At 42.4% G+C, this 26,516-nt stretch overlaps 1 protein-coding gene across 2 annotated transcripts in view; it reads right to left on the reverse strand.

Moving 5' to 3' along the window:
• LOC309555493 (ATP-dependent translocase ABCB1-like) overlaps positions 1-26,516 on the reverse strand; it is a 148,070-nt gene that overhangs the window by 27,867 nt on the left and 93,687 nt on the right. For both annotated transcript variants that reach the window (XM_082257530.1, XM_082257529.1), the window contains 4 exons: positions 21,988-22,191; positions 15,251-15,351; positions 9,540-9,680; positions 5,290-5,446 (listed from right to left, as the gene is read on the reverse strand). In XM_082257530.1, the coding sequence (XP_082113656.1) occupies positions 5,290-5,446; positions 9,540-9,680; positions 15,251-15,351; positions 21,988-22,191 (603 nt within the window). The remainder of the gene's footprint in view (positions 1-5,289; positions 5,447-9,539; positions 9,681-15,250; positions 15,352-21,987; positions 22,192-26,516) is intronic.

The following is a 26,516-nucleotide window of genomic DNA, read 5'->3' on the forward strand; positions in this document are numbered from 1 at the left end:
ATTAATGTGCATAAAGAAGCCAAGGAAAGATGGAAAAATCTCCAAAAGGCATCAAATTACAGATTAGACATTCTTATAATTTGTCAACAAAAGTTAGATTTTATTTCCATCATTGACACTTTCAAAATTACAGAAAACAAAAAAATGGCGTCTGCAAAAGTTTGGGCACCCTGCAGAATTTATAGCATGCACTGCCCCCTTTGCAAGGCTGAGACCTGCCAGTGTCATGGATTGTTATCAATCATCGTCTGGGAAGAAGACCAGGTGATGTCAATGTCAAAGGTTTTAAATGCCCAGACTCATCTGACCTTGCCCCAACAATCAGCACCATGGGATCTTCTAAGCAGTTGTCTAGAAAACTGAAACTGAAAATAGTTGACGCTCACAAAGCTGGAGAAAGCTATAAGAAGATAGCAAAGCATTTTCAGATGTCAATATCCTCTGTTCAGAATGTAATTAAGAAATGGCAGTCATCAGGAACAGTGGGAGTTAAAGCAAGATCTGGAAGACCAAGAAAAATATCAGGCAGAACAGCTCGCAGGATTGTGAGAAAAACAATTCAAAACCCACGTTTTGACTGTATGATCCCTCCAGAAAGATCTGCTGGCAGACACTGGAGTTGTGGTACACTATTCCACTATAAAGAAGATACTTGTACAAATATGGTCTTCATGGAAGAGTCATCAGAAGAAAACCTCTTCTATGTCCTCACCACAAAAATCAGCGTTTGATCTTTGCAAATGAACACATAGACAAGCCTGATGCATTTTAGAAACAAGTTCTGTGGACCGATGAGGTTAAAATTTAACTTTTTGGCCGGAATGAGCAAAGGTACGTTTGGAGAAGAAGGGACACAGAATTTAATGAAAAGAACCTCTGTCCAACTGTTAAGCATGGGGGTGGTTTAATCATGCTTTGGGGTTGTATTGCAGCCAGTGGCACAGGGAACATCTCATGAGTAGAAGGAAAAATGGATTCAATAAAATTTCAGCACATTATGGATGGTAACTTGATGCCATCTATGAAAAAGCTGAAGTTAAAGAGAGGATGGCTTCTACAAATGGATAATGATCCTAAACACACCTCGAAATCCATGGGGGATTACATCAAGAGGCGTAAACTGAAGGTTTTGCCATGGCCTTCACAATCTCCTGACCTCAACATAATTGAAAATCTATGGATAGACCTTAAAAGAGCAGTGCGTGACAGACAGCCCAGAAATCTCAAAGAACTAGAAGACTTTTGTAAGGAAGAATGGGCAAAGATACCTCAAACAAGAATTGAAAGACTCTTGGCTGGCTACAAAAAGCGTTTACAAGCTGTGATACTTGCCAAAGGAGGCAGTACAAGATATTAACTCTGCAAGGTGCCCAAACTTTTGCAGACACAATTTTTTTGTTTTCTGTTATTTTGAAAGTGTAAATGATGGAAATAAAATCTAACTTTTGTTGACATATTATAAGAATGTCTAATCTGTAATTTGATGCCTTTTGGAGATTTTTCCATCTTTCCTTGGCTTCTTTATGCATATTAATACAAATTTTTACCTGGGGTGCCCAAACTTTTGATCACCACTGTAACTTTGGAGGGTAGTTAAACATGATGCCACTGCAAATTATTATTTATCTTCACCAGATCTGTGTGAGTTGAGGACAAATTATTATGGCTGTAAGCACCCATACCCAACATCTCTGTTCTCACTTAACCTGTCCCTCTCCCCTTTTAACCACTTTTCTACCAGACCCATTTTTTCATTTTTTGTACACATATTAAAATGCACATTTTAGGCCTAAAAATGAATTAAACATTAGGCATTCTGAAAGCTGAGACCCTGAAGAATAGTGGTAGTTGTGATTATCATGCCACACGATAATACCACGTTTATCAAATCCATATTTTCAGCAAAAAATATACTAAAGTTAATTTTAGTGTGCACAAACACAATATATTCCCCAATTTTTTGGGTAAAATATAAAAGATTGGGTTGAGTTGAGTAAATAAATGACAAGCCTCAAAATTTGGCGCACTTGTGAAACGGCGAAAGACTCCAGTACTCAAACTTGTCAATAAGCAACACTTTAAAAAAGCCTTTACAGGTAATCAGTTTGGCGTTAACTGCCAATGATAGTGCTACCATTATTGTTCTCACTTTCGCGTGCATAGCAATAGCTAATATATGTAACTCAATCATCATTTTTGTATGTAGATGCATCCAATACATTTGTAAGTTATTTTGTGCATGGGGACAGGGGACTTTGAAAACACTGTGTTTTGCTATCACATTGGAGGCTGATAGGTTCCTTTATAATAACATTGTAGAAATGACAAGTCCTCTTTAAGGGGACTGTAAAGGCAGAAGGTTTTTTCATCCTAATGCATTCTATGCATTAAAGTGGTTGTTATAACAAACATGTAGTTCCCTTTAGAGTTATCTTCAGGCTGGCCACGTGACCCCCCGGCCGGTGTAACGTTAGAAAACCATACCTCGTTAGAATTCCATACCCACGTCACTTCCTAACCGAAACAGCTGAGCAGCGTAGAAGTGCGCATGCTCAGAGCCCCGGAAACATAATTGAACAGCAGAGAAGTTGACAACTGCGCATGCTCGGAGGGAATGAAATTATCACGGTAGTGTGTGTAATGTTACACTTGCGGCGGTTACATAAAACAGCTCGTCTGCAAAATGAGTCATTTCCGCTCCTATCCCTGTCACTTCCCTGATCTCGGCTAATAAATATAAAAGCGGCGGCGGGTGTATGAAATGTAAATGACGGAGATCTCGGCTCCGTGATCCGCTTTTATATTTATTAGCCAAGATCAGGGAAGTGACAGGGGAAGGAGCGGAGATGATTCATGTTGCAGAGGAGCTGTTTTAATGTAACCGCGGCAAGTGTAACGTTAAACACACTACAGTGATAAATCCATACCCTCCGTAGGTGCACCGGAAGTGACAAGGGTATGGTTTTCTCATGGGTATGGTTTTTTCACGGAACACCTGCCTCCTACTCCGATCCAAGGCTGCAGCAGGAGGGGCTGAGCGGTCACGTGACCTCCCCGGCTGATGTCAGAGGGAGATCTCGGCCTCTCCTGCTGCAGCCTTGGATCAGAGTAGGAGACTGGCCGGGAGTCACGTGACCGGCCTGAAGATAGCTCTAAAAAGGTATTTACAAGCTTCGGTTTAATAAAACACTAACCCTGTGTGTTATGCCTAGATACAATAGAGGGGCTGGTAGGGAAATGTCTAATATATTATTTCTACTAATAGTGGCAGGAAGGGGGGGGCAGAGACAGAGACACAGACACTGAGTTGACAGGCAGGGAGGGAGGTGGGAGAAGAGGACAGAGAAGAGCTGGACAGCTGCAGGTGATGGAGGGACACAGGCGGACCACGGTGATCAGGGCTTAGCAGCCATAATTATCGTGAACAGGACACAGAGGTGGACACAGGAAGTGGCAGGATCAGCCAGGTTTTTGTAGTTTGAAGAGGGGCAGATTAGACAGCACAAGCACTGTGCTGTTTTTTCTGCCACAAGGGAACAGAAACTCTTTTTTTTTTTTTTTTTGTTTCTGGTATAGGGTTACAAATGCTTTAAGATAAAAAAAAACCTTCTGTGTGCAGCAGCCCCCTCAGCCCCTCTAATACTTACCTGAGACCATCTTTTTCCAACGATGTTGCAGGAATTTGGCAGCTGACCGGGATTCCCCTCCTTATTGGCTGAGATGGCAGCGTGGCGCGATTGGCTCCCGCTGCTCTCAAACAAAGTCAGTCAGCCATTTAGGAGAGAAGGGGGGGACGCAGGTCTGAATGGACACAGGTAGCTGTGACTCAGCTCGGGTCCCCCCTATAGCAAGCGGTTTAAAAGGAGGGAGGGGCCAGGAGCAAAGAAGTAGGACCATAGAAGAGGAGGATCTGGGCCACTGTGCAAATCTTTTGCACAGGGCAGGTAAGTATAACATGTTTTTTTTTTTTTTTTTTTTTTTTTTTTTTAATAACAAAGTTTACAATCACTTTAAGGAGACATCAGGGATATTTAAGACTACTTATGCCATCTGTGGACCCCACTGAAGCTGATCAAGAACAGTTTTACCCCAAAAGTGCTAAAATGGTCATCTCTTTGGGTTTTTTTTTTACTAGAATTAGTGTTTGCTGTGTTCCCTCTGCTCCACCCACCATGCCCTTCCTAGGCTCACAGGAGGGTCAACGGAGTGAAGCTTAGAATAAATAAAGGATGTAATCGGGCGAGGGGGGTATAAAAATGTTTGGATGGCTGTAACTTCCAACATAAAGCTGACAGTTTGAAATTAGTAAATACAGTCCTGCCTACTATAGCAGCTAGCAGTGTGTTTAAAGGCTCTTACTAACAGCTGCAGTTTACAGTATAAACAGCTCTGAAAGACAAGTGGTTAAAGTGCTTTTTGTGTTGTTTTTTTTTTTTTAAAGCATTGTAAAAGGCTTGATTTTTTTGTTTTTGTTTTGTTTAATAACAAACATGTGATCCTCACCTGCTCTGTGCAGTGGTTTTGCACAGAGCAGCCCCGATCCTTCTCTTCTCGGGTCCCCCGCTAGCACTTCAGGCCCCTCCCTTCTGCCGAGTGCCCCTAGAGCAAGCAGTCCATCCACACACAGAGCCGTGGCTTGGGCAGCCTTCTCTCTTTCCTGAGTGGCTTGCTGCTGCCCCCTCTATTTTCCAGAAATCTAAGTAAAAACCCAATCAGTGTCAGCCTTGCTTGAGTTCTCCGCTGCCGTACTTTAACTTAACACATCCCACTCATGGTAAATCTCCTCCAGTGCATTCAGAATACAGTTAGGGCTCTTCAGTTTTTTTTTGCCCGATCAGGCCCTTTTTTTTTTTTTTTTTTGCAACGGACACGGATGACACTTGTGTCATCCGGTCCGTATGTCCGTTTTTCATCCCATCCATTTGCGGATGAAAAACGGACATAATGTATGTCTATGTAAATACGGATGTCAGCGGTTGACACAACTGACATCCGTTTTTGCGTCCGTTCCGTTTTTTGAACGGAAGAAAAAATAGGGTTCTCTTCCGTTCCAAAAAACTGAACTGAAAGGACGAAAAACAGATGTCCATATTTACATAGAGATACATTATGTCCGTTTTTCATCCCCAAACGGATGGGATGAAAAACGGACATACGGAACGGCCGTGTGAAAGAGCCCTTAATCACTTACTGCTTTTAAAGAGAAATACTTTTTGCATTTATGATATCTGGCAGCGTTTACTTTAATAGAAGTAGACATTCTATAGGGATAGAATAAAACTTGTTTACCAAAGTATTTCCTTCTTCGCTGTAGCTGTCTATAGCTGGTTTTCTGTCCAGAAGCTGAAAAATACGTTGAGCTGATGCCTTTGCTTTTCCAAAATCTGGTGCAAAAGAATTTGATTGCCCCACGCTTACAGCTGCAAACATAATAGCTGAAAATACTCTACAAAAACATATGAAAAAGAAATCATAATTTAGTAGTCAACCATAAATAGAACCACTGCTGTATGGCAACATCAAAAGCCAACAGCAATTATAGACCTTGGAGGTTTGTTCAAGCAGCATGCATATTACAACTACCCACTGTCACCACCTTAGCTTGTCTTGTCCATAAACACACAATTGAACAAAGATAGATGGGGGGAGGATATGAGAATCTACAACAAGGAAACAACATTGATTAGGAAAGATCATATAACCTGCCCAGTCAATTGAACATGTATAGGGTGAAATTTTACAGAGGGACCATCCTAGGTGGGACTGTAATGTGTTTTTTCTGGCTTGTGCAACTTCCTGCTGGGTTAGTTGAAGGCTGGTTGGACTCCCTTGGTCAGCACCCAGAATTCCAGAGGCAAAGAATTTTTATACAGGTTTTGAGCTGTGGTATTCTACAAGGAGCATATGTACAGGGATCTCCATTGCGACCAAACCCCATGCTCCAGGAAGCCTGTGTGCCCCTCCCCCATGTAGCCACTGAATGCCCGTCTCTCCTCCTCTCCCTCATGCAGACATTCAGCAGCTGCAGAGGGGAAATGGAGGGCATCGGTTCCTCTATATGCCTCTCCCGCCACTCCCATATTCCTTTCCTGCTACCCTGGCCCCCCTCAACCCCCTCCCCCAAAGCTGCTGGTTTTCCCCCTCCCACCTCCCCTGCTGCTGCTACTGGGGATCTGTCAGATTTGGGAGCGGGGAAGGGGGTCGGTAAATGTGTAATTTACTGGCTCCTTCCTTGTCTTAATGAATAGAGTCAGTGATCTGTACTGATCACTGCACTGAATCTGTTTTTTCTTTTTTTTATATATATATAAATTTATAGCTATAGGTATAGTAAACTGTGTTTACTGTGCTTCAGTTTATGAATGAAAGGGAAGCTCTGTACAAAACTATTGCTGTTCATTCATTCTGTGCAGCTGAACCTGCAGAGAAAGGGACTGATGAAGCCTAAAAAATATGGGTCCTAAAAAATATGTAAAAAACAAAAATAAAATTGTAAAAAAACAAAAACAAAAAAAAAACAAAACAATAAAATGGTAAAAAAATTTATAAAAAAATACAACAAAAATAAACTACTGATACCAGTAGCGGAACTACCATGGTCACCACGGTCACACTTGCGACTGGTCTCTGCCATTCCACCACTGTGGGGGGACCGCAAAACCGCAGGAAGGTGGCCCCCTGCGGGACCTAAATAAAGGGTCTCACAATGGGAGTAAAGGGCCCCGGGATCAGTGGGAAGGGCCCCAGTCGGGGACAAGGAGGTCCCTTCTTGGTTTCTTCCTCTGGGGCCCTGAAGGTTCTAGCTATGCCTCTAATGTCTACAGTTACACAGATTTATAGGTCATAGATGTGAGCATATTTTATGACCTATTTGTAGGCAACTTTTGAGTAGCTAAACTCCAGGCAAAGAGCTAAACAATTCCGAAAAAAAACACAAACCACAACCAGCGCACAAAAGTCCCAGCTTGCCAAATTCCAGTCAGCCAAGATCAAAACATCAGTTTAGATGAGGGCACACATCACAAGGAATGGTTTCTGATAGGCTTGTATTTTCAGATGTACTGAAGCTTCTCGTGAGATCCCGAGTAGATCCAAAACAGCTGTTGGTATGTTGTCATGTCATGAGGTTCCAAGGTGGCAGGTCTAGCTGCGGCCATTGACAGTTTTTATCAGGCTTTACATGGATTCCTCTGTGTCGGACATAGGACCCTGTGTAGTTGCTGCTGTGATACACCCTGAATCCTGCTAATCCCTGGAAGCCCCTTATGTAAATGTGCTTTATTTTGCATTTTAATAAACTATTCTGTATATTTCATTGGAATTGAGCTTCTGTTTTTCTGTTTGAAGAACTAAACAAACAGTTAAAATACATAAAGGTCATTTGTTTTATCTACCAAAGGATTTGTAACTCTGTTCAGCCAGTCTTATGATTTACACACATCCATACACTTTATATTTAAGATGCCTCTATTTTGTAATGCAATTTTACAGCTTCATATATCGCTGCCTGTTCAAAGATAATGGTGCTCATTCTTTTCCATTAAGCAGGCTGGAGGTGTGGAGGTGACATGGGATTCTAAAAAGCCCAGCCAGATACGAATAATGTCAGTCAGTGCAAAGCAAAAAATGTATATAAATCAAAAGACTGACTTAACAGAAACACAGAAGCAGAAAATTGTTAATATGGATATATTCAACTATTGGCAGGTAACCATGATGCTCTCTCCTAAAGACGTGTTATTTTGGTCTAGTGGACATTTCTAAACAGTTACTACAGTGCCTTGAAAAAGTATTCCTACCCCTTGATATTTTCCACATTTTGTCATGTTATAACAAAAAGCATAAAAAGGATTTTATAGGATAGATCAACACAAAATGGCACATAATTGTGAAGTGGAAGGAAAATGATAAATGGTTTTTAATTTTTTTTTACAAATGAATATCTAAAAAGTGTGGCATGCATTTGTATTCAGCCCCCCCTAGGCAATACTTTGTAGAAGCACCTTTTATTGCAATTACAGCTGAAAGTCTCTCTGGATATGTCTCTACCAGCTTTTCACATCTAGAGTGTGAATTTTTTGCCCATTCTTCTTTTCAAAATAACTCAAGCTCTGTCAGATTGGATGGAGAGCGTCTGTGAACAGCAAATTTCAAGTCTTGCTACATTTTCTCAATTGGATTTAGGTCTGGACTTTGACTGGGCCATTCTAATACATTAATATGTTTTGATCTAAGCTATTTAATTGTAGCTCTGGCTGTATATTTAGAGTTCTTGTCCTGCTGGAAGGTGAACCTCTGCCCCAGTCTCAAGTCTTTTGCAGACTCAAACAGGTTTTCTTTTAAGATTGCCCTGTATTTGGCTTCATACATCTTCACATCAACTCTGACCAGCTTCCCTGTCCCTGCTGAAGAAAAGCATCCCCACAACATGATGCTACCACCACCATGTTTCACGGTGGGGATGGTGTGTTGAGGATGATGTGCAGTGTTCGTTTTCCGTCACACATAGCGTTTTGCTTTTAGGCCAAAAAGATCAATTTTGGTCTCATCTGACCAGAGTACCTTTCTCTCCACATGTTTGCTGTGTCTCCCACATGGCTTCTCACAAACTGCAAAATGGGACTTCTTTAATCAATGTCTTTTTCTTGCCACTCTTCCATAAAGGCCAGATTTGTGGAGTGCACGACTGATATTCGTCCTGTGGACATATTCTCCTACCTAAGCTGTGGATCTCTGCAGCTCCTCCAGAGTTACCATGGGCCACTTGGCTGCTTCTCTGATTAATGCTCTCCTTTCCCAGCTTGTCAGTTCAGGTGGACAGCCATGTCTTGGTAGGTTTGCAGTTGTGCCAAACTCCTTCCATTTTTGTATGATGGATTGAGCAGTGCTTCATGAGATGTTCAAAGCTTGGGATGCTTTTTTATAACCTAATCCTGCTTTATTCCTGATCTTTCTGGTGTGTTCCTTGGTCTTCATGATGCTGTTTGTTCACTAAGGTTCTCTAACAAACCTCTATGGGCTTCAAAGAACAGCTGAATTTATACTGAGAATAACTTACTTACAGGTGGACTCTATTTACTAATTAGGTGACTTCTGAATGCAATTGGTTCCACTAGATTTTACTTAGGAGTATTAGAGTAAAAGGGTCTGAATTCAAATGCACACCACACTTCTCAGATATGTATTTGTAAAACATTTTGAAAACCATGTGCCACTATGTTTATGTTTTTGGTTGTAACATGACAAAATGTGGAAAATTTACTTTTTAAAGGCACTGTATATACAGTATATATATGTAAAATATATTATACATATAATATTCATTAAAATGTGTTCTATGGAAGAGGAATTTTTGATTTCCCAATGTTTTGACTCTAAATAAGCAAATAAAGGCATCCAGATTATAATATTATGCAGCTCTGGGCCCTATCCACACATCTAGTACTTTATGGCATAGCAGGTATCTGCTGGTCAATATTTCAGTATAACTATTTACTGTTTGCCAGGCCGATACAAACACCTGTAAATCAAATACTTACATAAAAACATTTTCAAAATGCATGTAGCATCGTACTATGAGCCAGGCCCCGAATCTGAATACTGCTGCGTTCACAAAGTAATTCATGGACTGTGCAATGGCGTATGTTAGTCCATAGAGAGGAGCTTTCTTAAGAGAATCCCTATCAGAATAAAAACAAAGAATAATCAAAATATTAGTGATACCTAATATTTTTCTATTGGACAATATTAATTAAAGGGCACCCGTGGCCATACTATGGACATTCCTTTATTTACATATTTTAAACAGTAAACTAGCTTTAAAAAAAGCAATCCCTAAGTTCTTTAGCTGTTTTTAATCTGAAACTATTCATTCTAAAAGCATTTTTACACCAGCCATTCTGTTAACAGATCTTCTGCTGAATCTGCACTTTTGTGACATCCATGTCCATTCAGTTTTGTCCCCCCGGAGTTTAATAAATCCGAATTGTAAGCAGACATAAGTCAGTTTGCTTCCGACTACCTCAAATCTGTCATGTTTATATTCAAAAGAATAAAAAAGTATGCAGTTCCTGCCAAGCTGGCCCAGGTCCGCGTCTTCTCCAGATAGAATATCTATATACCTGTCTTTTAGGAGAAATGTCACCATTTTGTGTGACTATCTCACCCAGCCAAAAGCCCACCTTCTCATATATTCTTGGCCAAAGGCCCCCTTTACCCGCAATAAGAACACTGAAGAATGTTTTGTAAATCAAACTGGCAAAATAACATCTCTTCATCCCATAGAACAATAAAACATGAAAAAAATAAATGGGGGAATAAAAGCAAATCCTTCCATATTAGAATGGGTACCACATCCTCCAATATATAGCATTATAGAGAAATTTCCTTCAAATCATAAATAATAGGACTTTCATAGTACCACCACAATCAACTTTAATTAAAAAAAAATATCAAAAGGTTTTTATTTGAACCCATTAAAACCCACATATTAAAAAGATCCATGCACATATTTTTTGACATTACAGTCCATTCATACAGAGATATCATCTATATTCGATACAAATGATTCCAATGATGATTACAATCCAGAAGATAATGAAAGATGACATTTGCACATTTAACACGTTTCACAGGTCAGCGCTTGCTTCTTCAGGAATAATAGATATGTTCACATTATTGTTAACTACTGTTCATGTGCTCACTGTGATTGGCTACAGTGATTACATGATACCAGGGCTGCTCACAGCAGCCCAGTAGAATGACCGGTGATTGGCTGCATCTAGTGGACACAGCAGGTCACCGATCCCACATGAACATTTTGGTAAACCATTTTGACAAGTTCAAAAATACCAACTGATCCTGCCATAAACCAGAGCTGTCCTGTGCACTCTGCGGTAATATCACAAGCAGCACACAGCAGAGCAGTGTTGGCGGCTAGGGCACATGCTCAGTTTTCAGTGTATTTCTACCCTGAGCATTTCCTCCCTATCACATCTGAGCAGCCCATGTGACTATAGAGTCACACATATGGGTGTATACACAGTGGTAAATGAGAGCCCACTCTCTCCCTCCTCCTCCATGCCCACTAACCAGCTAAAACCAATGGGGTGGGATATTACCTCTTGATTGATGGAGGCTTCTAAGACACAGGCTGGAGGGGTGCAACACAGCCTGTGACTGGTAGAAATCCACCCATGCCATGTTATTGACAAAAATAATAAAGATTTGATTTCAAATATGTATTTGAATGAACATTTAGGACCGTTTACTGATATTAATTATTTTTAAAAGAGAAGTGTAGCAGAATTCCCAGCCATTGTGCTGGATGTGGGTCTGCCTGGGTTAACGCTTACAACAACAGAGCATTTAAGCATGTTTTTTTCAAGTGTGAGCACTGAGACAATGACCAGTCCAGTATCTTTGGGTTTTTAGATTTATTTGAGAACTTGGATAGGAGAAGGGATGAGTGGGATACTCCTCTGACTCAACTATGCACAATTATCTGGGGACAACTGAAAAATGCCTGTTGGCGCTGACTTGATGCTGGCTTGATGCCGGTCAACACCGGTTAACCCTGGCCTGCTGCCTGTTAACACTGAACTGACTTCTAATCACTTCCTTGTGACTCAAGTCCTTTTGAAGTTCCCTTTGACACTTCCTTGCTGAGGTAGCTACTTTATCACTGCTGCTTTGCTGAACACTTGTACGCTTCAGGGCCCCCACTGGCACCCTCTCTCACACACTTATCTTCAGAGTTAGACACTGGCACCCCCTTTTCTAAGCCTTTCTCTACTGTTTAGCAGGCTCCCGGATCCCTCTGACCTTCTGGAGTGGTCCCCTATCCTAGGCAGACCCCTAGGCAGTTTTCAGTACTCACGACACTGTTTTCCTGGAAACCTCTACCCAGCAGCTCCACTCAGTCCACAGCACACTGGATCCCTCTCTGCAGCTCAGCTCAACCTTCCATCTTCCAGGCCGACTGCCTAGGACACTTTCCTCACGCTGAGAGGAGGAGAGACAGCCGTCACCGCCCTCCTGGGACTCTGCTTCCCACCAAAGATGCTCTGTAATGTGCCCCCCTCAGACTTATACCCCATCCCAGGATGAATTGCGGCAGATTCTGCCCTCTGGGATAGATACAAGCCCTGGTGTGCTATTGGTCAGGTTTCCTCCACTGTCCAATAAGAGCCCTCATTGGACATAGTGGGGAGACTCCCCAAGCTCAACAGGCACACCTGGAAACACATGACAGGCTAGCTGAACAATCGAATCAGGCCCCCCTGACAAGCAGACGGGACCTCCCTTATGGTTTTCCTAGCACCTACCTAGGAGGGTGCTACATATACATATATATACATATACATATATACAATATACAATCATTCTTACCTAGGTGGATGCATCAGTCCAATGCTGCATATGCCCCCACCGGCTCTAAGAACCTGCTGATCATTCGGTTCTCAGAGCTCCATGAGCAGTCACTGGCTCACTGCTCTGCACCCCTCCCCCCCCCCATGCTCACTGGAGCACTGGGCTGTGGAGGGGGCGGAAGCTGCTGGCTTAAGCTGTCAGGGGCTCGCTGAGAAAATGCCCCAGGTGTCAGTCCTGGGCAGTGGGTGGATTGTCACAATCTTTCCCCAGCTTGGACCAGCTCTGTGATGTGTCAGCCTGCTGTCTGTTGAAAACGGGTCACAGCCAACAAGCTTTGGCTGTACTTTTCCTTTAATCTATATCACAACGGCTGTATTTTTTCAATTTTAAACATGTGACCAGTAGAAGAGGAATATAAGCTCTTCCTGCCACTGTTTCCCTGCAGACAGGCTGGGAAAGAGCTGAGTCATATGACAGCTGTACAGTATATTAATTAGGAAAAACAGTTATTACAATAGTTATAGTGCCATCATCCACACACAGAAAGAGAAGGGATAATGTAAATTAAACAGTGTGTGTTTAGTATTACTTTAACCGCTTTACCACTGCTCACTGTGCTGCTACTGCGGCACAGTGGCTCGTTATCGCCTGGCGACGTAGACCTACGTCACCAGACATTCCCCTCTCCCGGCACCGCGCGCGCGCCGCCGGAGGCTCGCTCCCACTGTTTTCAGTCACAGCGGGAGTCGGGCCAGGGGAGGAGCGGCGGCGATCGCCGCTTCTCTTCCCCATCATCGGGGAATCTAGTTTGGAGATCCGCCCGCTTGTGTAAACAGAGCGGGCGGATCTCCTAAGTGACAGACAGGGTCAGATTGCAGGGTTCAGCATAGCTGAACCCTCGATCTGTCCTTGTGTCACTCAGTCACCTCCCCCCCACACGTTAGTAAGCACCAGGCATACATTAACCCCTCCCTCTCCAATAAAATTAACCCCTTCCCTGCCAGTGTCATTTTTACAGTAACAGTGCATATTTATATCACTGATTTCTGCAGTAATGTCACTGGTACCCCCAAAAGTGTCAAAAATGTCAGTCAAGGGTCCGATCTGTCCGCCGCAATGTCGCAGTCCCGCAAACAAAATCGCAGATCGCCGCCATTACGCGTTAAAAAAACCCACCAAAAATGACAGAAATCTTTCCCTTAGTTAGTAAACGCAATAACTTTTGCGCAAACCAATCAAAATACGCTTATTGTGATTTTTTTTTTTACCAAACATAGGTAGCAGAAAACAAATTGGCCAAAAATTAGATTTTTACATTTTTTTGGGGGGGAATTTCATATAAAAATTTTTTAAAAATATTGTTATTTTTTCAAAATAAACGCTCTTTTTTTGTTTATAGCGCAAAAAGTAAAAATCGCACTGGTGATAAAATACCACCAAAACAAAGCTCTGTTTGTGGGAAAAAAAGGACGTAAATTTCGTTTGGGTATGGCGTCGCACGACCGTGCAATTGTCAGTTAAATTCGCACAGAGCCGAATCGCAAAAAGTGGCCCAGACGTAAGACACTAAAATCCTCCAGTGGTAAAGTGGTTAAAGGCAAAAGGTTTTTCTACCTTAACCACTTGCCGACCAGCCGCCGTAGTTATACGGTGGCAGGTCGGCTATGTTACGCGAAACTATGTACATGTACGTAGTTTTATGTAGCAGTTAATGGGGGCGCACGCCAATTATCTAGAGGGGGAGCCAATTAGCGGGTCCGGCGGACGTGATGTACCCCGGACACCCGCGATCGCTCCCCATGGAGACATGGCAGACCGCTGTTCTGTCAGTGATTAACACAGGGATCCTGTTTTCCTCTTATTTGGGAACACAGGTTACTGTGTTCATCCAGTGAATACAACTCCAACACAGTTAGACCCTTTTAACCCTTTGATCGCCCCTGGTGTTAACCCTTTCCCTGCCAGTGTCATTAGTACAGTAACAGTGCATATTTTTAGCACTGATTACTGTAGTAATGTCACTGGCCCCCCCCCAAAAGTGTCAAAAGTGTCAGGTGTCCGATCTTTCCACCAAAATGTCGCAGTTCCGCTAAAAATTGCCGCCATTACTAGTAAAAAAATGTTTTAAAAAAGAATGACATCAATCTATCCCCTAGTGTGTAGACGTGATAACTTTTGTGCAAAGCAATCAATATACCCTTATTGGGATGTTTTTTTACCAAACATATGTAGCAGAATACATATTGGCCTAAAATGATGAAAACATTTGATTTTTAAATTTTTTTTATTGGGAATGATTTATAGCAGAAAGTAAAAAATATTGTTTTTTTTTTTTCAGAATTGTTGCTTTTTTTTTTTTGTTTATAGCGCAAAAAATAAAAATTGCAGAGGTGATCAAATACCACCAAAAGAAAGTTTTTTATTTGTGGGAAGAAAGGACATCCATTTTATTTCGTTACAGCTTTGCACGACTGCAAGTTGTCTGTTAAAGTAACGCAGTGCCGTATCGCACAAAATGGCCTGGTCATTAAGGGGGTAAAACCTTTCCGGTCCTTAAGTGGTTAATGCATTCCATACATTAAGGAAAAAAACCTTCCAGGTGCAGCTTCCCCTTATACTTACCTGAGCCCCATCTCCATATGCTCTCCCGGGTCTCTCTCTCTCCTCATTGGCTCACACAGCAGCTGCCAATTACAGCCAATGAGGAGAGAGAGGGGTGTGAGTCAGGACTGCTGGAGGGGGACCTGGGAAGAGGAGGATCTGGACTGCCCTGTGCAAAAGCAATGCACAGAGCAGGTAAGTATAACATGTTTGTTATTTAACAAAAAAAATAAAAAATCAGAACCTTTAGAATCACTTAGTTAATAAATGTGTGAACCTGTATGGTCTTTGTAAACTGTTATTATACTTTTCATAAAAAGCATCTTCTTTTGTTAGTGACACCAACGTCCGTATATTTTCCACAGCTTCAGTTGATATCTAAATAAGATGAGAAAAAGAGATATAAATAACTAGTCTAAATTTAGAATGTGCTGAAATAATAAAAGATAAACACATAGCTATAAGTTTAAAATAGACCTATCAAAGATCACATTAAACAAACGGCTGTATGTCAAGAAGTAATATGTTTCTGAATCAAAAAGTGTCCCTTGGTATAAATAGAGGACACTGCTCTGTCTGCATCATGCCACTTAGGCTGGCCATATACTGTTTTTTATGGTTCAGACAGCTGGCTGAACAAAAGACTCCTCTGTCCATACAAACAAGGTGGATGGAAGAATTCCCCCGTAGGACCCACTACTGTTAGAATACATTGATCAGTGGCTTTAGACTCTGATCAACAAAAGATTTCCAGCATGTCCCATCAACAAAAGCCAATCAAATCTTTGATTTCTGTTGAACGGGGATGGCCACACACTGATCAAATTTCAACAGATCTCTGGTGAACTGGCTTTAGACACAAACACGCTTACAGTTTACCGGTTGGGGTGAGTGTTTCTGACAGTTAGGGCTCTTTCACACGGTCCGCCTCCGTAGGCGGATCCGTGTTGCTCAGCGGGGATCGATCCGCGATCCCCGCTGAGCCGGGCGGATGACAGCTCCGTCTCCGCTCGCAGAGCGGAGAGGGAGGTGTCTCAGCACCCGCTTCCCTCTATGGGGGATCGGATGAGAGCGGACCGCTTGTCCGCTCTCATCAGATCCGCTCCGCTCCGATTACTGAACGGATGGAAAAATAGGGTTTCCATCCGTCCAGATTTCCGCACAGGATCGGATGCGGATGGCAGCGGGTGTCAGCGGAGGTGTCTCCGCTGACACCCGCTGCCCCATAGAGCTGCATGGAGGATCCGATCTGATCCGCCTAAAAAACTGACAGGCGGATCTGATCGGACCGTCCGTGTGAAAGAGCCCTTAAGCTGACCATACAAGGAGAGAATTTTGACTTCAGAATTCAAGATGTACAGGGAAAACAGAACGTATTCACAGCGCTTCACCTTTTCCACATTTTGTTATGTTATAGCCTTATTCAGGGCCGGAGTGGGACTCATTTTCAGCCCTGGAGTTTCATGCCTTAGACCAGCCCACTTAAGTTCACGACTGACTATTGACTATAAATAAAATAATGTAATTAAAACCTCAGAATATACGTTTGCAATGGTGCACTGTTCTTTACAGCCTTGTAATTCATTGTATTTTTCAAAAAAAATATTTCCAATTCAGTGCAACAAGAGATAGTCAGAGACTGAGGACATGATACAAGAGATGGTCAGAGACTGAGGACATGATACAAGAGATGGTCAGAGACTGCATACATGATAGAAGATAGAAGAGCACTAGAGGGGCTGGAGAGCACAGGGGAAGCAGAGAGCACTGGAGGAGCTGAAGGGCACTGGAGGGGGCGAAGCACGGACTTAATGCAATACATCCCGAGTACAGCTGGTGCCGGTGTAATAATGCGAGATTTCGTCACTAGGCGATTCGCAAGGGCTGCTGGTATACATCCCAGCAGCCCTTGCAAATCGCCGAATGACGTAATCGCATATAGGCGGCCGGACCCAGAAGTGAGGATCAATAAAGAAGATAAAAAGGTATTTCCTTGCAGAAAAAAAATAAAATAGTTTCCATTGCTAAAAGTATTTTTTATGAGGATTACATACATCTGAACGTATTTAAATGGGTGGAACTTCACTTTAAGAGCACTGGGGGGTCAGCAAAAGAAGTTGGATAGGAGGGGCGGTGGGGCAGCTGAATATAAAGGAATTGATCTTTCCATATTCCTCCTGCAGGAGATCAATTCATCTATATGCAGCTGCCCCATCCCCTCCTATCCAGCAGTGCTGGATAGAAAGGAGACCCACACAAACCTAAGGCTCATCCAAATAAAAAAACTCCATAAAACTTACCATAGGGGTGGCGCAGAGTGCCAGATGATTCCAGGCTTCAAGTTCAAGGCTTTAAAAAAAAAAGCGCCTTCCGCCGGCCAATAAGAATCGGCGGCCCCTGGACCAATCACGGCTATGCAGAAACCAGCAGCCAATCAGATCACGCCGGATGACATCATCAGTCCGCGCCTCGGCTGCTGGAAATGAGAATCGGCCAATGAGAATCAGCAGCTCCTGGGCTGGACCAATCACGCCTATGCAGAAACCAGCAGCCAATCCGATCCCACCGAATTACGTCATCGGCCCGCTCCTTGGCTGCTGGAATGCAGGAAGCATATTCTCAGGCATATTTGCAGATCAAGACACCGGCCCTCAACCCGACTGGCCCACCGGGAATTCTCCCGGTTCTCCCGATTGGCCAATCCGGGCCTGGCCTTATTCCAAAATGGATTAAAATTCATTATTTTCCTCAAAATTCTACAAACAATACCTCATAATGACAAAATGAAAGAAGTTTGTTTGAAATGTTTGCTAATTTATTAAAAATAAAAAAAGAAAAGCCTTTGTCATGACACTCACAATTGAGCTCAGGTGCATCCTGTTTCCACTGATCAACCTTGAGATGTTTTTGCAACTTGAATGGAGTCCACCTATGGTAAATTCAGTTGATTGGACATGATTTGGAAAGGCACAAACCTGTCTATATAAGGTCCCACAGTTAACAGTGCATGTCAGAGCACAAACCAAGCCATGAAGTCCAATGAATTATCTGTAGAACTCCCAAGGCACAGATCTAGGGAAGGGGACAGAAAAATGTCTGCAGTTTTGAAGGTCCCAATGAGCACAGTGGCCTCCATCATCCGTAAATGGAAGAAGTTTGAAACCACCAGTACTTTTCCTAGAGCAGGCCGCCCGGCCAAACTGAGCGATCAGGGGAGAAGGGCCTTAAAGGGGACCAAGAACCCAATGGCCACTGCAGCGCTGCAGTGTTTCTCTGTGGAGAGAGGAGAACCTTCCAGAAGAACAAACATCTCTGCAGCACTCCACCAGTTAGGCCTGAATGGGACAGTTGTCAGACAGAAGACACTCCTCAGCAAAAGGCACATGACATCCCACCTAAAGTTTGCCAAAACACACCTAAAGGACTCAGACCATGAGAAACAAAATTCTCTGGTCTGATGAAAGAAGGATTGAACTCTTTGTCCTGAACGGCAAGCATCATGTTTGGAGGAAACCAGACAAAGCTCATCACCTGGCCAATACCATCCCTACAGAGAAGCATGGTGGTGGCAACATCATGTTGTGTGGATGTTTTTCAGTGACATGAACTGGGAGACTAGTCAGGATAAATGAAAGATGAATACAGTAATGTACAGAGACATCGATGATGAAAACCGGCTCCAGAGTGCTCTGAACCTTAGACTGGGGTAAATCTTCCAACAGGACAACAACCCTAATCACACAGCCAAGATAACAAAGAATTGGCTATGGGACAACTCTGTGAATGTTCTTGATAAAGTTGGACGAACGGTTGGGGCTGAGCAAAAGTTTGGCCTGAACATCGCCTGTTCACCCGTTCGACAAACACCAGAATTTGACAGAACGTTCGGCGGGTGTTTGCACGGCACAATGCATTCTAAGCCCTAATTGGGCAAAGCTTTGCCCAATCAGAGCACTGTGAATATCTGGTTGTTAAGGAGCGGGCCAGGAAGCTGGCCGTGGTATCCTTAACAACCGCTAAGTCATCAGCTGTCAATGGGCATCCCCGCTGACAACTGAATAGAAAAAAACATTGCAGGCAATAAAAAAAGAGAAAAAAAAAGAAAATGGCATGGGGCCCCCCAAATCCATACCAAGCCCTTTTTCTAAGCATGTAGCCTGGCAGGCCAGGAAAAGGTTGGGGGACGAGTGCGCCCCCCTGATGAACCATACCAGGTCACATACCCTCAACATGGGGGAGTGGAGGCTTTGGGGCAGAGGGGGCTCTGGGCTGTGGTTGTGGGGGTCAGCGGGCAAGGGGCTTATTGGAAACTGTAAGCCCCCTTTAACAAGAGGTCCTCCAGATCCTGCCCCCCCCCCCCTATGTCAATGAGTATGGAGTAAAGTAATAAAAACACAGAGACAGTTTTTTAAGATTCCTTTATCAAAAAATATAAAAACAGTGTTCCCCCAAAGTAAATCAATTGCCAACCACGACGCCGACTCCACCATCGGACTGGGGGCACAGCACCAGCATGCACCAGTCAGTGACGTCACAGGGGGGCGGTGCCACCAGGTGACGTCGTCAGATGGCCCCATCCTTACCTATATAAGAAATGTCAAACAGCAAGCCAGGCATTTTGGCGTTTTACCTTAGTTGACTGCGGAACAATTTTCTTTTTTGGGTCCGGCAGTGCAGCGGGCATCGTGAGTGAAGATGGATTTACATCGGGGGACACTGCTTTTTTTAACAATAGACTTACTGGCTAGATCACCAGGTGAAAATAAAAGAAAGAAAGCCTAGAAAGGAAAACTAATGTAGCCACACGAAAATGCCCAGGAATCCCCACTCATAGATATGTGAAAAGGGATAAACCAGAAGACACCATAGCGTAATACCGTATGGGCAATTTATTAAAGGATAAAGAAATACAGTTACAATTTATCCAATGGTAAGAAGCATTCAGTTAAAGACTGGCACTCATGATACTCCTAGCGCGTTTCATTAAAATTAACATCCTCATAGGAATTAGTCTAATTCCTATGAGGATGTTAATTTTAATGAAACGCGTAAATTGTAAGTGTATTTCTTTATCCTTTAATAAAGTGCCCATATGGTATTACGCTATGGTGTCTTCTGGTTTATCCCTTTTCACATATCAATGAGTGGGGATTCCTGGGCATTTTCGTGTGGAGCGATTAGAGGATACCTACCTACACTAAACCTGTGATCCAGAGACGCTACAGAGGTTCCCATCATTCGGTGCTGTGGACATCTTGATATTCAGCTTGTATGACCCATTTGCTGTATAGTATTCTGGGTCAATACCATCTGGTGAGCATATCTGTATTCTCTTGGTGTGGGATTTATCATCTCTTCAAGTCACCATTTTCTATGTAGGACTTATCTCTTCTAGTCACAATTTTTCTGTGTGGATTTATTGGACTTTTTTTTCTTAATTTTGCTCTTTTTTTTGGATTTTCTTTTCCATTAATTTATGCGTTTTTGTTCTATTTTTGATTGATGCTTTTATACATGTGTTACAGCATTTATTTATGCACATTTATTCACCAGTTTTTTAGCACTGCACTATATATATATATATATATATATATATATATATATTTAATATGTCCCATTTGTGTTGTTTTAAAATAATATAGCTAATTAGCTGTAAAGGGTGGGCCAACTCAATATTGAACCCTGCGGACTTAGACTGGGATGCCCTTAAAGTTCATGTGTGTGTAAAGGCATACATCCCAATACTTTTGACAAAGTGTATGTAGCCAGGTGCTTAGAATAGAGAGCGAGATTAACATTGGCTGCAGCTGCGCTCTGTAGCTGCTGCCCTGTGGCGCTGAACTGGTTAACAGCTGTATCAGTGAAAGGAGGGAGCTGCTGAGCAGGAAGAGTTCAGTAGACTGATTAGGGCAGTATTGTACTGTGGGAACTGTAGTCCAGAGAAGAGAGACTCTACTGCAATCAAGAGCTTTTGAACTGCATTTCCCAGAGGATGGTTGCCAGGAGGAGGGGACAGAGCTGCATGTTTTCAGGCTATACAGGACACAGCTTCCAGAGAATGTACATTGCAGTCCAGTCTGCACCACCAATGCTGCATATCAGCAGCCTGATTGGGTTCCGGAGGACTGAGCTTAGGAGTGCCAACAGCCAGGGTCACCTGGATGTGGAGCAGAGAGTGTAATAATTGCCGTGTGTGACTGGATGGTGAGCTGCAGTATCGCTGGGGGCTGGTGAGCTGCTGCTGTGGAGATTTACGATTAGCTCAGAGACTGAGTTCGTTAGGAACTGGCCAAACAGCCATCTAGCAGCCTTATTGTTGCCTGCAGTTTTAACTGGGACTATTCCCATGTGCACCAACAGTACAACTGGGCCCCAATGCTAGTCAGCTAAAGAGTTAGGACTAAAGACTGTCGCTTTACAACTGCCACACAGAGACCTTCACTTATTGCTTATGCTAAGAGGTACCTCTGATCTCAGGCGACATTGCACTATATCCTAACCATTCTCAGAATGCACTCCAGACTGGATATAATATTAATAGTCACATTGCAGTCAATGCTTATATGCCCTGACTTTGCTGATTTGTGAGTTAATCCCTGTCTACTGGTACAGAACTCTATTCTAAGCTGTCTTGTCATAGGGATTATTCTGTCCAGCGGACTGTGTCTGAATTTACATTTCTGCATGTTTATTTATGCTCCACAACCACCATTTATTCAAACCCCTATCAATACATTGAGTTAATTTACCACTAAACGGTCTTCTGCCTATTTCCTGGTGCTAATTCATATCTGAGTTAAAGGTATCTATACTGCTTGCGTGCAGCAGCTTTCATTCAATCAGGTGTGTCAGAGGATCTGAGGTTGTTCTTGGAGTTAAGCCACAGAACAAAGAACTCAAATTACCAAGTGGCTCCTTTGGGATAGCAGTAATACAGACACACATTCACACATTTAATAACACTTTCAGAGACTATATCATTGTCTGAAATGTGAAATTGAAAAAAAAACATACTCTCCCAGCTTCTTCCAAGGCCTTTTGATCTTTGGATGCGTGTCCTGCTATAGACTTCAGCCTAATGATGTTGGCTCCAATCAAGAATGGAATACAGGCCAAGATAAGCAGTGTCAGCTGCCAGCCATGTACAAAAGCAATGAGGATTGCGGCAAGCAGAGTGCACACTGTCATTGTGAGTAATCCCAGTCGGCTCCCAGTAGCCTACAAGGCGGAAAGACAAACTCTTTTAAAGTAAATAAACTTCCAAGCAGCACATTACAATTTTTTATATCTATCAGTAGCCAACACAAGAAGGGATACTGCACTATTGAAGCTAATAATTCATGTCACCATTTATGGCTGGAAGAGCAGTACATGTTATTTGAGTTAAAATGTAAACACGAAATTAATGGCATCTAGTTTGTGAAAAAAAAAGACAATTGCATGTTTAAATAAAATGCTTGTTTTCACATTTCCGCTCTTTTTGATCTCCTACAGTCTCTTTACAGACACTTCCTTTCTGCATGTACTCTAGTGATGGCTGCATGTCATTTCACAGCAGGCTTCCTGATGACAACAATGGATCATATCTTTGTAATGTGTGTTGAAACAGCCACATGGTATCTCCATCAGAAGCATGTGGGACAGGGTAACAAAGCAGGAGCACAACTGGAAGACAGGGAAAGACCATTGTGAAAACCTATGTGGAAATGGGTGTGGCGGTGCTGGTTAGTTAATTAGGTTCAGTGTAGTGATTAAAGTTGCAAATATTTTACAAAAAGCACAACCTATTATGTGCTTACTCCCTACATTGTGTATGTATACAAAAAGTATAATAAAGTGACATGTGCCATGTTAAAGTGACAAAATATAAAGTGACAGAATATAATAGAACAGTATAGATCCAAAAATTAATTCCAAGATAAAGTGACATGTGCTAAAACCGATATTAGTGAGTCCATAAACTTAAATACAGCTCTCGCAGTGTGTCGGTGGTCTTCACACATGCTCCCCCCTTGTTGACCTCACTCACCAGCAGCCTTTCCCCTTTAGGAGTGTATGCGCATACACAGCACTATAGTGACTGTATACATATATCCAGGGCCCTCTTCCCTTTTTGCTCCTTTATTTTACTCCTCTGAGACTCTCACATGTCTTCAGATCTTCACGTGTCAAAGATGTCTCACAATATTCCTCACCTCAGTCAAGGAAAGACCATTGTCACCCTATACCAGAAAAGGGTCTCACCGAGGAGCTTCATGGCTGATTTACTATTATTTTAATGAAAGTTGCAGCTCTAGAAGTATTTAGAAGAGATAATTTCTAAATATATATCAACATTCTTTTACCAAATATTTTATTGGAAGGAAAACAACATGGCACGTACATGAATAAAGCCATACACATAGCATACCAATGAAGTCATTGGATGGTCAAAAGACAGACATAATCCACCAATGCAGGGGGGGGGGGATAAAAAACATGCCGAGAAAAATGAGCATGTGAATGTAGGAGGCAACTGATCATCGAAAAAATAAGGCTGACATACTGCATAACGTAGAAAAATCTATGACAATGTTCCATTATGATCAATCAAAGGAGGTAGACAAGAAACATTCATTAACACACCCAGTAGGCAGTTGACAAACAGGGATTGTAAAAAGGGTAAGGGGCCCAATGGCTCAAAGATAACAGTAAAAAAAGGTGGAAAAATAGTAACCCTTAGGCGAGAAAGGGAAAGTGGGGAAAGGACTCCTAGAGCCAAGAGAGAAAGGACGGGGGAAGGAAGAGAGGGGAAGGAGGGGAGGGGAAGGAGGGGAGGGACCTTGCCATGGGGGATGACAACCTTCATTCCCAAACCAAGGACAAAATTGGGGGACTACAAGGATAAGCTCTCGGATCACAAGTGGAGCAACCACTTAGTAAAACAGGAGACTGGTTGGTATTCAAGTGTATGTAAATATTCTAAAGCTGATATAAAACTTTAATGATGTGGTCTACATATTTTTTTAAATATAAGTACAATTTTAAGTTATAGCTGGAGACAGAATTAACACAAGTCTAATGTGTCAAAATAATTTTGGCAGCTTTTGGCTTACGTATATAATCCATGGCTGATACACTATAAGCTAGGTTTGATTGATGGAAATATGGAGACACCTTTAAGACTGTCTTGTACGACAATTGTCAAGGGATGCTCAAATAATTTGATAACCCTTGCACCATTTCCATCATGCTAGAAAATCTCTGAAACCAATGTGCTATCATTACCTTCTCTTAACAAATAATAATTTGCAACAGGAAGAACAATGCTGATGTGCAGGAACTTCAATGTGCCCATTATACATGGCTTTTGTCCCTGTGGCCCTCATTGGTGTATGTGGGGTTTTGACGCCCGTCCAAGAGATTCAGCCTCACCCTCTCCTGGGACTATGCTGTATTTTTTGTTATTCAAATGCTAGATGCCAGTGTCTTCTTCTCACGCCTTTTCTGGTTTTTGACAGTATAATCACACATAGTGAGGCTTGGTGTAAGAGGGGCTGACCTTAAAGTAGAACTAAAGGCAAAACTTTTTTTATTTTTATTTTGGATAGAGTAAGGGAGATGCATAACCCCTGTCAGGTTTTTCTTTTCACCATCTGTGTCCCATTGGGAAGATTTACCTTCACTTCCTGTGCCATAGCCCAAAACAAAGTGAGAGGAATCCCTGCAATGTGAGGGAATCCCTGGTTCTTACCCAGGGCTAACATTTGAACATTCCCCCTCTATAACTGTTCTGGGAATAACCCAAATTTCTGCCATTTTTTTTTACTTTCATATTTGAGGATAATGGTAATAATAATGGATGACAAATGGAGAGAGTGAATCTCCCTAATGGGAACACAGACAGCAATAAAAAACTGTCAAGTGTTCTTATCCTTCCTCACTCTATCCAAAACTAAAACAATGTTTTGCCTTAAGTTATACTTTAAATGTTAAGTTCACCTTTCCAATATGGGGTCCTAGTAGGTATTAAAAACTGTATAAAATGGTAATAAAGTTTAATGTCATGTGGGCCCCACTGGAAGCCTGGCTGAAAAACCTCCAGTTATAAATACTCACGTTCTGCCTTGTTGCTAGGATGTAATAAACATTGGATGCTCATTCCCAACATTAAAGGAGTGAAAAGTCAAGTCCTAGCAACAAGTCAGCACATGGGGATGGATACATGGGAGTTTTTTGGCCAGGCTTACGGGGGGTGGGAGTCAAATAGCCTACAGATATAACGATAGGCAGCACAGTTTCTTAATACCTACTGTGGCCTCCTGACTGCATTGACCCCAGGAAAAAATGTATTTAGCCTTTTTTACCCTGCAAAAGTTGAGACCCCATGCACAGCCTGGGCCCAGTACCCAAGAGGCTCCACTGGGATTGAAACGATGTCAAACACAAGTACTTGCAAGCACTATCAGGTATCTGCACTTCTCCACTGTTACTTTATAGTCAGGTTCACTTTAAACCTTTGCCAACGTTTCCTGCTTAAGGAGTTCTAAACAGCAGGCAGAGTTTCCTGATCACGTGACTCCTGTTATTGGCTCTCACATCATATGATCAGGAGCACCTTCCCCCTGTGCCTGATCCATGACATTGGCTAGGAGCTGTCAGCGACAGCTCGGTCAGTGTGTTGGGAGGGGTGCACATCTGGCACATGGATGTTAAGGCACAGCCACCTTGATGTCACACATATGGGTTAGGTGGTCAGCAAAAGGATAAAGAGCTAGAAAATGCATTTCTCTACCAGCTATAGAGATACAGTATACTGCGTAGTGTCTATATTGCTGCAGTCAATATACAAACCTCTGATGGGACCCCAGCAATCTTGTAATGTCAGCACTCATCTATACAATGTTAGTTACAAAAGTATTGTGCATTAAACATGAAGCTGCAACCGCCAGGACTATAGATGGTATACATGCTATATGAACTTTGATATACTTTAAGTATAATGTAATAAATTACGGATATAAAATAATTCATTGTATCTGCAAAAGTCAAAAATTCTTTGAATGAAAATTAAGTTGCTAATCTTAAAACAATTTATGGTAGTGCTAACTGAAAGTGAATGAGCTGTGGTCATAGAGTTTGAGCACAGTAAATATTTTTGGAAGCACTATTTATAGCCCTTTGATGGTGCAAAGGTTAAGCAAATAAATAGGCAACTTTCCAAAAAAGGCAGACATTGGGAAGGGAGAGAGGAGCTCAGGAATACCAGTTCTGTATTTGGGAGCCACAAAAAAAGAAGCACAATGGAGATGAGCAACAGACAAGTAAGACATTTCCACTGTTATTTAGAACACGTGATCTATTTGATCCAGCAGGTGACTTGCAGCAGCTGTGATTTGGAGTACTGCTATTAGGCTCCATTTACACCTGTAGTGATGTGATAATTTCTTTGCCCATCTTTCAAGTGTGTATTCCTGTTATGCAGTGTTTGTTTTTGCCCTTTGTCAATATGGCTGCTGTGCTCTCTTTCTCTCTCTCTCAGCAAGAAGGATGAGGTCATCAAA

This window comes from Pelophylax lessonae (genome assembly GCF_965119305.1).
Source record: "Pelophylax lessonae genome assembly, chromosome: 5".
Lineage (NCBI taxonomy): Eukaryota > Metazoa > Chordata > Amphibia > Anura > Ranidae > Pelophylax > Pelophylax lessonae.